The sequence below is a fragment of the Cygnus atratus genome, chromosome 3 (genome assembly GCF_013377495.2).
Source record: "Cygnus atratus isolate AKBS03 ecotype Queensland, Australia chromosome 3, CAtr_DNAZoo_HiC_assembly, whole genome shotgun sequence".
Lineage (NCBI taxonomy): Eukaryota > Metazoa > Chordata > Aves > Anseriformes > Anatidae > Cygnus > Cygnus atratus.
Window position 1 is genome coordinate 35,429,507 of NC_066364.1, and position 13,293 is coordinate 35,442,799.

The 13,293-nt window shown below is 40.8% G+C and overlaps 1 protein-coding gene across 1 annotated transcript in view; it reads left to right on the forward strand.

The window, feature by feature from the left end:
* Window positions 1–13,293, forward strand: part of BCKDHB (branched chain keto acid dehydrogenase E1 subunit beta) — a 124,926-nt gene that overhangs the window by 30,991 nt on the left and 80,642 nt on the right. Inside the window, exons 7-8 of the mRNA XM_035559541.2 lie at window positions 3,608–3,705; window positions 8,754–8,864. Coding sequence (XP_035415434.1) covers window positions 3,608–3,705; window positions 8,754–8,864 — 209 coding nt within the window. The remainder of the gene's footprint in view (window positions 1–3,607; window positions 3,706–8,753; window positions 8,865–13,293) is intronic.

The window sequence follows — 13,293 nt, forward strand, 5'->3', positions numbered from 1 at the left end:
TGAAGGCTAAATGTTGGTCCTAAGTTTAAGCAAGCTTAGGTCTGAAACTGAAAATCCCTCTAAGAAAATCTCAGAAGCCATTTTGTAAATGCCTACTTAGGAGCTTCTGTATACTTGCAGGTTTGTTTTATTCACCCTGGGCCCTGTAAAAGACCTGTTAGTGCCAGTCCTGGCACTGAGCACCTTGCTTGCTCCCTCGCTGCTGTCCCACTGCCAGTAGCTGATTTTGGGGGGACACACCATTCTCACCCCAGTGACTGGGGCCAAGACCCCCACTCTCTCCAGTAGCTGACCCTGTGGAGCAGGGGCACCTGCAGCCCCTGTCTGGCTCCTGTCCCTGGCCCAGTGTCTTGCCCGCTCACCTGTTTTACACATATCTGGCCCCTGTTATATTCCTTTCTGTTTAGTCCCCCCTTGTTCCTCCCCAGTCCCCTTCCTGTGCACATTCCCTCCCCAGCTGGCAGAGTTCCACCCACCCTGCTCCAATGTCCTGGGCCTTCAGGCTTGCAAGCTCCCAGTCTGTTTGTAATTTCTTGGTAGCCCAGCAGTTGGTGTGGCTGACCAGCTTAGTTTCTGATCTGTTAAAGTTTGAGTCTCTGTGTATTTTGCTTATGGCTTCCCCCATTTCTGTATCATCCTATTGAACAAGGTCCTCCATCAGACACACAGAAATAAACATTGCCCCATTCTCCATAGCCTTATCAGTAAATGGCTGGGCAGCCTTGGTTCCTGTGGCTGCCTCCCTTATCCTTCGTTGGCCAGATTTATGTCTGTGGGTATTCGCACTTAGAACAAGAAAAGAGGGGAAGCCACGTCCTTTTGCAGTGCAAAGGTCCTTATCCAGAGACACTTTAAGGGTGTCCTTCCACGTATCCTTACAGCAGTCATCAGAAGCTTTTGCGTATATTCATGTGTCTTGTATAAATTTAGAAAGCAGCAAGGAGATGTGAGCCTTTCTGAGAAAAAGTCCAGAGTTAAATACAAAAGTACACATACTGGGAGAATTCTGTTGCTGGTTAAATTGTGAGATTATAATGTTACTGGAAGTGCCATGGTGACATCTCCCTAAATGTCAGAGATGCGAAGAAAATACCTGGATTAAAAAAAGAAAAAGGAGGCTTTGATTTATAAAAAGTAGTTAACAACCTGTGCAGTGTCAAGAGCACATAATCATTACGAACCAAAGGAGAAGATGAGTCACCTTGACATTATCAGGTTTAGACATCTTGTGGAGAACCTACTCTGATGTTTTTTGACCTTTTCAGTTTCATTTAATTGTACTATATATGACATTGGTGGTGTAGAAATAAATATGACTTGCATCGGTGGTTGTTATAGAGACAAGACAGGTAAGATGAGAGAACACATGTTTTCCTTCTGCTGTTCAGACTGCTCTTTTAGAGGGAGCAACAGATGGTGCAGCCTCTTAAAATTAACTAGTGATGGCCCTCTTTCTCTGATTACAACTTTGTTATTTGCTTTATTTGAAATCTGCTTTTTAAATATTTGATTTAAAATATTTTTATGTTCAATAATAGATGAGTAGGCTGCTTTGTATACAGACATCATTGTGTTTTGGTTAATTAGTAGGGAAGAAAATGCACAGAATAATTTCAGTGCTATTTTTCATCGCTTTTAGTGGAGGGAGGAGTTTTGTAAAGGCACGAGCTGAGCTCATTGAAAGGATTTTTTTTTCAGAATGGTTTAGCTATAATAAGAAATTAGTTAATTTTTGTAATTGTATGTTACATTTAATTTCCCTAAATGGATAAAACCATTACACAGAGAAGGAGCTCTTTTTGTATGACTTGCACATTCCAGGTCTTCTACTGGTGCATCCAGCTCCCTTCCAGACCTTCATATTCGTGTCAGTTGCCTGGGTTTCCACGTGAAGGTCCTGTGGTATCTTTATAGGGTTCTTGTTCTCCAGGTTTTGTGACAATCCCATGAAAAAGACAGTTATGTTATGAAATTGGTTTCATTATATTTCAAAATCTTGCCTGTTTTTTGCCTGAGGGTTTTATGCCGTGCAAAATCTGGAGCAGCCTGGTCTGCTTTGCTGTTGACCAGTGATGTGCAGTGAGCAAGGGCTGGCTGTGCCTTTCCCGTCTGTCTTTCCCCACTACAGATTCTTCTCCCCATTTGTTATTCAAAGGAATTGTTATAGGAAGGCATAGATCATTTAATACGTTCAGAATAATTGTCAGCAAATACGTGTGATTTTTGTGCTATGTTAAAAACCACTGTTTAAAATTGATTTTTTTTCTTGGCTGAATGGAAACATTATGAATTACATGGAAGAAGGTTCCTATTCTGTTATTAGTAATAATGGTTTAATTAATATCTATGCTTGCTCCGTGCCTGTTCAGGTAAAGTGAGATATCTCTAATGTAAACATAAGAAAAAAAAAAAAAACACGTTTTACTCAGGGTAAAACATAGGAACAGGTTGCCAAGAGAGGTTGTGGAGTCTTCTAACCATGGAAATACTGAAAACCTGACTGGCCATGGCCATGAGCAACTGGTTCTCAGTGACCTTGCTGTGAGCAGAGAGCTTGGACTAAGTGAACCCCGGAACTTGCTTCCTACCTCAACCATCCTGTGATTCTGTGACATTTGTAGTGCGTGTTTGCCATCTCTGGAGAAAAAATAATAAATGCTGTAATTGTAATTTAGAAAACTATTCACCACTTGATTTATTAAAAACTTATGTCCTAATATGTAAGCCAGGAAAGAACTGAAGTCATTTTACTTGTATTGGATCTGCTATACCAATTAGGGAAAATACAAGATGCTTAATTTTTCCTGCTGGAGTCGCTCAGTAGGATTCTTTATCATAACTTCAAGAAGCGACTTAGGTCATCATTGATTCTAAATACTAAAAACTGACCTAAGATATTTCCATCTGACAACTACTAAATGGATCTTAAGTTGAGTGGAACCACCTTCAGTAGTGGTCAGGAAAGGCATGATGCCTAGTTGTTTTCTAGTTACTCTAATTGTGATATATTTTTGGTCAACTAATAACATTTTCTTCAAAACAAAAATATTTGAGTCACTTAAAACTGCTATAATCACAAGTTCCCGGTGTCAGTCTTTGTGTAGGTTCTAAAAATTGTTTTTTCTACCACTTTAACATGAAACTGTGGAGCGTCACTCTTGGTAATATCAGGAGAGCAGACAAATTTTTTTTGTCGTCTGAGTATTAAAGTATGATTTCAAGGCTCTGATGCTTGTTTCACTTCATCAACTGCAGTCCGTGTTTGGGATTTTAATCAATTATAGCAGTGTCCATCTGCAAATCTGATGCTAATATCTTTGACTTGGGAAACAGCTGGATTTATTACTACAGTAGTGTATCTGTGTATCTTTTTGGTGTACTACACAAGGTAAGTGAAACATTACACTGAATGCTTTCAAGTGTACAATATAAATAAAAATATTTTTAATTACAGCTAAACATTTGAAATAAGAGATAATAATGTGATTTTGGTCTACTGTTTTAAATGGTATTACTATTTAAAAAATAGTGTATGTTTCTATGGCATAATACTGAATAGTAAAGGAATCTAATGCTTATTTTTTTCCCTTTGCTTTTATTTATTCAGTGGAACAAGTTCCCGTGGAGCCCTACAACATTCCACTGTCTCAAGCTGAGGTGCTACAGCAGGGCAGTGATGTGACAATGGTTGCTTGGGGCACTCAGGTCAGTAAGGTTCCTCCGAGCTATTTGTCATCCACCAAAGCTTAGTTGAAGGGTTTGGGGCTGTTTAAACAGTGTTGTATTCGGACTCAGGTGCCAGACAATAAACTATGTGCATCTTCCATTGCTATATGCTTGAATAAATGATTCCCTTTGTTTCTACTTACATGAAACCTGCTTTTTAATGAGTGAGTTTTTACTCATTTTTGGTTGAAGGTGACTCTGGAAATATGGAAGAGTTACCTCTACTGCAGGTTAATGATTTATCTACAATTATGCAAGTTACATGTTTAAGAATGTGGCAGTGGGATATGACTGAGGGATATGACTGGGAAAGGACAATTGAAAGTAGTATGCTGGAAGAAAGCATGGATTTTTACTGCAAGATTTAAAAAGTAGCGCAATCAGTCTGGGGTTGCCTTCATGCATAGAGTTACAAAAAAAAAAAAAGAAGAAAATTTAGGTAATTTCAAATTTTTAATAATAATAGGGGTAGTTTTGATTCTGACAGATCATTTTCAAAGCTGTTCAAGAATATGATTCACCTCCCCCCGCTCCAATTAAGATGTGCAAATATTGGAAAAAAGTTTAAAAAAAGAGAGAAAACAAAAAAAAAGCAAAACAAACAACAAAAACAACAAAACAACAAAATACACATTCTTGTTCAAGAATTGTAGAAAACAAATTTTAGTCAACTTTGGAACTACCAGAAAAATCTTTTTATTGTCTTTAACCTGTAATTTAGAAAATGGCTATTTTCCTGGCTTATTTATGTCTGGGAAGCTGGTAGAGGAGGGAGTGTTATAACACTATATATCACGATAGCGTTAATCTGTGGGGTTGTCTTTTTGTTTTTTGCTCTTTCTTTGAAATCTGTAGTCTTCATTGATTTTCTGTGATGGATCGAGTAGTCAGAGGACAGGGAAACTCCTTTATATCTGTGGTTATTTCTACTAATCTTTGATACTTTGCACTGGTATTAAATTATAGACTCCTTCAATATCTTTACTTGTGTTTATTTCTCTAGCAGAAACCAGTTTCTACTTTTATCCTTGCTCTCTTTTGAAAGTACATGCTCATTTTTCATGCTCCATTTGGATGAAATCTTAGTGTTCATCATAGTCCCCAAAACTGTAATGATAAATAACCATAAAGATGTTACGCTTTGAAGGTCACTTAAGTAATGGCTTGAAAGCTATCTATGGATATTAGAGTAATGTCCTGAGTTTACCCAGTAGAATGGAGAAGGTTCAGAATGACGTACTTTCAAAATACGATGTGCTTTGGAGCTTGCAAAATATAAGCCAAGCATTTAGACAGGCAGTTCTTTTGATGTGAATGGTAATAGGACAGATGTGCAGCCCTAATCCAAATTTAGGATCTGACCAAACCATGTCTGTGGCCAAATAATGCAGCATGGGGGAATGCTACTTAGTGCTCCTGCCTCTATTCAGGAATTGTTGGGTAGAAGTATGAGCATGTACATCACATGGAAGGTGTGTATTGTGCTGGTTTATACAACTGTTGAGCATACCTCTATACAGATGCTTATCCCATAAACAGAAAATCCAGCATGTTTTGGACGTGTCAGACTTGTGCAGATCAAATATGTTCAGTAAGTTTGTGCTGAGGGTGTTTGTAGGCTCTGTGCATAAACTTGGAACTTGATTGCCACATATGCAGTAGGTCCAACAAATCCAGAGCTCATTTTCAATAAGCAGAAAGTCATTGCACACACACAGTGGTTACTTCTTATATGATTCTTGCATGCTAAGTAGTTGTTTGGCAGCTGCTGCTCTGGCGGGGTTACCTTATGCTTGCTTTCCTGAGTGGTACTAATGGAGGGCAGTAAAGGCTTTTAGTTCCTCTCCAGTTGTGCCCTGTGTTTTACGGTCATTAACTAATCCTTATCCCCTGTGAACTAGGTAAACATTTTCGCTTATGTATCGTAGAAACGGCAAAAACATCCTTCCCATGGGTCAGGTTGAAAAATCGCAAACCTTGTACAGTCACTGATGTATTACAAGTCTAAACCAAAGCACTGCAGGCTAATTCTTTTTACTGTTATAATACTTGTATTGTGATTTATCTTTAAAATCATAGAATCATTAAGGTTAGAAAAGACCTCCAAGATCATCTGGTCCAACCATCCCCCAACCACCAATATTACCCACTAAACCATGTCCCTAAGTGCCCCAAATAGTCCTTTGGTGTTCATATTTGTGTCATGTAGATTCATGTTTAAATCCTTAATCAGCTTGTTTTACAATAGATTTTTATTCCATGTGAAATTTAATGCTGCCCTTTGATCCCCAGGCAGCTGACACCATCTCGCCATGTCCATATTGTTAAATGCTGTTGCCTTCCAGATCAAGGTGACCTCATCCAAACTGCTCGTCGGGGATGGTCCTTGGCTTCCCACCACTGAACTGGGCCTAGCAGTTGCTCGAGGGAGCTCAGCTGCCTCAGTCCAAACCTGTGTTAGGAAGCGTTCCAACCCTCTGACAATAAGGACAATATCAGAATCTATTGATAATGTCATATCAGGAAACTCTGTTTTAGCTTCTTACAAGCAAATACTTCTCAATTAGATATTTCTGGAGGATAATCTGAGCTGTTATCAGGGTGCTTATGTTTAGTGCTGGAGCATTTGCTCGCTTGTGCTTGTTTCAATGCTTACAAAGCATTTTGCTTTAAAAAAAAAAAGTTGTATAACATCATATATATAACAATTTTAAATGCATACAGTGTTGCTTGCTTTTTTGTTCATGTTATAACATACTTTATGAAAAGGATGCTAATAGGCATGGGCTGTTTTACATCTATTTTAAGAAGCTCATACATGTGCTGCTAAATAGACCCCTTGGCTGGTGGATAGTGAATGATTTGTATCCTAATTCAGTGCAAACCTCCTGCTAGAAGGGAATTATTTTTTGTTGTGGTGAAATGTTAATTATAATAATTAGATAATGTGACATTTGGAATGTTGGTATTAAATTGTGTTGGAAGACCAGTGAGTGGTCGTATGGTCATATTAGTGCCGGTACGCTTTGTCGATAGGGGGTCAGGACTAGATATTTATGGGTAATTTTTATTTATGTGGTGTTTGCTATCTTTCCTAACTGTTCATAAGATAATGCTTTTGAAAGGAGATGATCATTTGGTAATCTATTGCACTTTCAGTAGATGGTAGTAAATGCAGTTACTAGGACTATTTTTGTATGTAATGCTTTTTGCAGGATTTCATGTGACTGCTGTGTTAAAATACATCATTCTGATATTTGGATTTTGTAGTTGTAGTTCTCAGAAAAGCTTATCCTAAAACCCAATCAGACTACAACTATAAAATAGTAAGGTCTGATACTGTTGACTGAAATACTTTTCTAGAAAGTAACAGTTTTGTTTTCAGTGATCCTTCATTGAAGTTTTTTTTTTTTTTTTTTAATGAAGTAGTGCTAAAATACTGCAAATAATGTAAGTAGTAAATTAGAATATTGAACTGAGTATCACAGAATGACAGAATCATCTAGGTTGGAAGAGACCTCCAAGATCACTGAGTCCAACCTCAGACCTAACACTAACAAGTCCTCCACTAAACCATATCACTAAGCTCTACATCTAAACATCTTTTAAAGACCTCCAGGGATGGCGATTCAACCACTTCCCTGGGCAGCCTATTCCAATGCCTAACGACCCTTTCAGTAAAGAAGTTCTTCCTAATATCCAACCTAAACCTCCCCTGGTGCAACTTTAGCCCATTCCCCCTCGTCCTGTCACCAGGCACATGGGAGAATAGACCAACCCCCACCTCTCTACAACCTCCTTTAAGGTACCTATAGAGAGCGATAAGGTCGCCCCTGAGCCTCATCTTCTCCAAATTAAACAACCCCAGCTCCCTCAGCCGCTCCTTGTAAGACTTGTTCTTCAGACCCCTCACCAGCCTCGTTGCCCTTCTCTGGACTCTCTCGAGCACCTCCATGTCCTTCTTGTAGCAAGGGGCCCAAAACTGAACACAGTACTCGAGGTGCGGCCTCACCAGAGCTGAGTACAGGGGGACAATCACTTCCCTAGTCCTGCTGGCCACACTGCTTCTTATACAAGCCAGGATGCTGTTGGCCTTCTTGGCCACCTGAGCACACTGCTGGCTCATATTCAGCTGCCTATCAACCAGTATTCCCAGGTCCTTCTCTGCCAGGCAGCTTTCCAACCACTCATCTCCCAGCCTGTAGCTCTGCTTGGGGTTGTTGCGCCCCAGGTGCAGGACCCGGCACTTGGCCTTGTTGAACCTCATACAGCTGGCCTCAGCCCATCGGTCCAGTCTGTCCAGATCCTCCTGCAGAGCCTTCCTACCCTCGAGCAGATCGACACACGCACCTAACTTGGTGTCGTCTGCAAACTTACTGAGGGTGCACTCGATCCCCTCATCCAGATCATCGCTAAAGGTATTAAAGAGGACTGGCCCCAGTACTGAGCCCTGGGGGACTCCACTAGTGACCGGCCTCCAACTGGATTTGAGTCCATTCACCAGAACTCTTTGGGCCCAGCTACCCAGCCAGTTTCTAACCCAACGAAGCGTATGCCAGTCCAAGCCAAGAGCAGCCAGTTTCTTGAGGAGAATGCTGTGGGAAATGGTGTCAAAAGCCTTACTGAAGTCAAGGTAGAGCACATCCACAGCCTTTTCCTCATCCACCAAGCGCGTCACTTGGTCATAGAAGGAGATCAGGTTCGTCAAGCAGGACCTGCCTTTCATAAACCCATGCTGACTGGGCCTGATCGCCTGGTTGCCCTTCAAGTGCCACGTGATGACACTCAAGATAATCTGCTCCATGAGCTTCCCTGGCACTGAGGTCAAACTAACAGGCCTATAGTTTCCCAGGTCAACCTTCCAGCCCTTCTTGTAGATGGGTGCCTATTGCATTACTAAATAAAAAGCTTTCTGCTAAACATGCAGGTAATATGTTAAATCACTGTATATATTCCATATGTGTTAATTTAGAACATCTTAAAAAGAACTTAAATGTTAGCTTGGTGATAATAAGTTGCTTTTTCAGGTACATGTGATCAAAGAAGTGGCAGCAATGGCTCAAGAAAAGCTTGGTGTGTCCTGTGAAGTTATTGATCTGAGGACCATCTTACCCTGGGATACAGAGACTGTTTGCAAGGTAAGAAAATGATGAATGTTAATTTTGAAACAAAACAAAAAACTACTGTTAACAACAATTTAAATGCAAATAATTATGACTTTGTATTTTATTTTTTTTTACGGTCTAAATTTTTGTATTGATTTATGTAAGTTTGATCTTCAGTTGAAGTGTTTTCATTGTTTCTGATGTACTTCATGTTACTTGGATGTACTTTCTATCTGTAAAAAATGAAATGCGTTGAGCTGTAGCCATCAATATGAAGACATGAATCAATATGAACTTTGGCAGTAACTGGTAATTTTTTGCATTATTTCAATTATTTCTCCTAAATCCTTTATAAGAGTTTCTGGACAACTAAAATTAATCAAAATTTTAGGTATTTTTTCCCCTCTTCTTTAAAGATTAGAGCTGTCATGCAATGAAGACAAAGTATCTATCTGAAAGAACAGTTAAGTCTGTTTCATTGGATTGGATCTGCATGGAAATGCAATGAGGAAAGAAATGCAGATGTGCACAGGAAATGTGGAGCTGTATTTGTACAATATTTTGCAAATCTGAACTTTAAAAATAGATATTCTCTGAAGATTTTCAGATGTTCAATCCTGAACATCTCTGAAAGCAATTGTGGTATAAATAAAAAGATGGAACAGATAGACCTGTTGCTTTAGATCTATTAATTGTTTTTTTTTTTTTTTTTTTTTAATTAAGAATTAAAAGAGAATTATTTCTAGAGAAGTATAGTGAACATTGGCTATGCAGTTCATATATTTATTATAATAAATGTCAAATAGTAAATGTTTTTAGTGTTGCTTTGACATTAGTATGTATGCGGGCTGCCCAGTCTGGTGGGAGAAATGTTAAATTATCTTTTTCTATAGATCTTGTCTGTTCTGTTGAACTGGAAATAATCAGTAGTTTGCAGTTGATACTATGCAGCACTTGTATCCTAAGCAGCTTTTAAGGTAGGTTAAAGAGGACAAAAATGTTTTTACAAATGTATTAACAGCAAGAGAAGGGCCAAGGAGAATCTCCGCCCTTTACTGGATGCGGTAGGGAACATGACTACTATGGTTAAGGAAAAGGCTGAGATTCTCAATGCCTTATTTACAACAGTCTTTAATAGTCGGATCAGCACCTTGGGGTACTCACCCTCCCTACCTTGATGTCTGGGATGGGGAGCAGAAGAAACCCCCCACAATTCAGGTGGAAACAGTTAGAGACCTGCTACCCCACCTGGACTGTCACAAGTCCATGGGGCCAGATGGGATCTACCTGAGGGTGCTGAGGGAGTTGGCAGATGTGATTGCTGGGCCACTTTCCATCACCTATCAGTGGTCATGGTCATCTGGAGAGGTCCCAGATGACTGGAGACTTGCTAATGTGATGGCCATCTGTAAGAAGGGTCGTAAGGAGGAACTGCGGAGCTACAGGCCTATCAACCTGATCTTGGTGCCAGGAAAGGTGATGGAACAGGTCATCTTGAGTGCAGTCACAGAGCATGTGCGGGACACCCTGGGGATCAGGCCCAGTCAGCATGGGTTCATGAAAGACAAGTCCTGCCTGACCAACCTCATCTCCTTCTATGACTGGGTGACCCACCTGGTGAATGAGAGAAAGGCTGTTGACGTAGTCTACCTAGACTTGAGCGATGCCTTTGACACAGTCTTCCACAGGATTCTCCTGGAGAAGCTGGCAGCCCATGGCTTGGACAGGCACACTCTTTGCTGGGTTAAAAACTGGCTGGATGGCTGGGCCCAGAATGTTGTGGTGAAAGGAGTGAAATCCAGCTGGTGACTGGTCACCAGTGGTGTTCCCCAGGGGTCGGTGTTGGGGCCCATCCTCTTTAATATCTTTATTGATGACTTCTATTTATGAAATTGAGTGCACCTTAAGTAGTAAGTTTGTAGATGACACTAAGCTGGGGGGAAGTGTCAATCTGCCAGAGGGTAGGAAGGCCCTGCAGAGGGACCTGGTCATGTTGGGTCAATGGGCAGAGTCCAATGGGATGAGGTTCAACACGGCTAAGTGCCAGGACTTGCACTTTGGCCACAACAACCCTATGCAGCTCTACAGGCTTGGGGCAGAGTGGCTCGAAAGCTGTATAGAGGAAAAGGATCTGGGGGTGTTGGTCGATGCTCACCTGAACATGAGCCGGCAGTGTGTGCAGGTGGCCGGGGAGGCCAACAGCATCCTGGCTTGTATCAGGAATAGTGTAGCCAGCAGGAGCAGGGAGGTGATTGTCACCCTGTACTCTGCTCTGGTGAGGCCACACCTCGAGTAGCTGTGTTCAGCTTTGGACCCCTCACTACAAGAAGGACATCGAGGCCCTGGAGTGAGCCCAGAGAAGGGCTATGAAGCTGGTGAAGGGCCTGGAAGCACAAGTCCTGTGAGGAGCGGCTGAGGGAACTGGGGTTGTTTCATCTGGAGAAGATGAGCCTTATTGCTCTCTACAACTGCCTGAAAGGAAGGTGTGGGGAGCTGGGGGTCGGCCTCTTCTCGCAGATTACTAGTGATAGGACTAGAGGGAATGGCCTCAAGTTGTGCTGGGGAGGTTTAGGTTGGAAACTGAGGAGACATTTCTTCTCAGAAAGAGCAGTCAGGCATTGGGACGGGTTGCCCAGGGAGGTGGTGAAGTCACCATCCCTGGGGGTGTTTAAGGAAAGGTTGGACGTGGTGCTTAAGGGACATGTTTTGGTGGGTGATACTGGTGTCAGGTGGGTGGTTGGACCAGATGATCTTGGAGGTCTTTTCCAACCTTAATGGTTCTATGATTCTATAATTTCTAACATAAGTAGAAAGATGGAAATGATAGTTGTAGCTGCTTGCTGTAACCTGAAGCCAAGAGGAACCAAGAGGAACTTCTTGATGCAGTTGATGAAAATGGCAGTGGCTTTCAGAGTCAGCAACAGGACTTGCTGTACTTCACTTATTCTCTTCCTGAGATTCCATCATCAGGGACCAAGAGAGTGTGATAGAAAAGGTGACCATACCAGAGAGTCCTTGGCTGTCCATGGGTCTGTGTGCGGGATTTTAATAGGTAATGGGATTGGTTTTACAGCAGTCCCAACCAATAAGCAATATCTGTTGTGATAGGGCAGCACTTTGCCTCAGAGTCTTACTTATGTCAGCCTCCGCAATCTTAAGCAGTTTTTATGTTTTTCATTACATTACATGTGTTAGATATGTCTTTCCTTTGCACCTGACAGGAGAAGGAGATAAGGGTGGTGTATGTGATAAGCTGCAGCCTTTCTGCTGTTCTGCTGGTGCTGGGATGCAGGGTCTTCTGTCGATGAGCGGTCTGTGCTGTGGTCTTATCAGAGAGCAGGAAGGACTGTGTTTTACTCACACATCCCTCTGTTTTACTGCTGGGAGTGGTGTCCTTTGTTCTCAGTACAGGCTGTTTTTAGTCCTTGTTCTGCTGCTGCTTTCAATTCCTGCGCACATACACTTCCACTCACATTTCGTTCATACTGACCTTAACATGTCCGTTCCAATTCTCTACATTATCACGATTCTTCTGTCTGTTGGCTCTTTCTAGAAGGCAGGAAGCCTTATCTGACTTCTTGTAGGCTATCTTCTTGTTCCTAATCATGTGCCAGAAGTTTGGCACAGACTTTTAAAGGACGTGTTGCCTGTGGGTTAAAGTCATTAAGCTGTAATAAAAGAACTGAATTTTATCAAGTCGTATGCATTTGCCTATCTGATGTGTTTTAATCTGCAGGTTTATTTTATTCTTATACTTACTCAAGTAATGTTACATTTTTATAATCACAAGGAAATATTTCACTGAATTTTCCATATCTGTGTAATTTTTTTTAAAAAAATCCAGGTGCCTTCATGGTGGGTCTCAGGGAATGAGCAGGCCTCAACCTTAACTTATTAATTTTTACTATCTGCAGTAATAAGATAACTTTAACACTGAAATTTTCAATGCAGCTATTTAAAAATGAACTACTTTACTTAACTGAAAATATATGCAACATTAAGACTGATTTGACAAGGGTGGTGTAGGCTGTGAAGATGAAGTGGACTGACACGGTTACTGCTTTGGAGATGAGCAGTAATGTGTCAATTTTCACTGCAAATATAACTGCCTATTCTGCTTTCTATAGATACTTTTTTATATATAAAGTTGTCATCAAAATACATATTCCATAGAACTTTGAGAAGTTATACTTAACTACTGCCACCAGAGTCCTCTTTTTAGCCAAGTTAAGCAGCTGCTTTGACTTTGCACCGCTCCTGTCAGTGTGTTTACGAGTGTATGGCTCTGAGTGAGACGTAAATAAAATAAATGTGGATAATAAATATGGTGAAACATAAATAAGAATTTGCGAAGAATTTTTCAAGATTCTGATATTATGTTCAGCTTTGAAATAGGTTACCATTTGTCATCTGCATGAGGAGGAGATAAGGGTATTAAAATTTGAGCTAGTGACACTAGCTC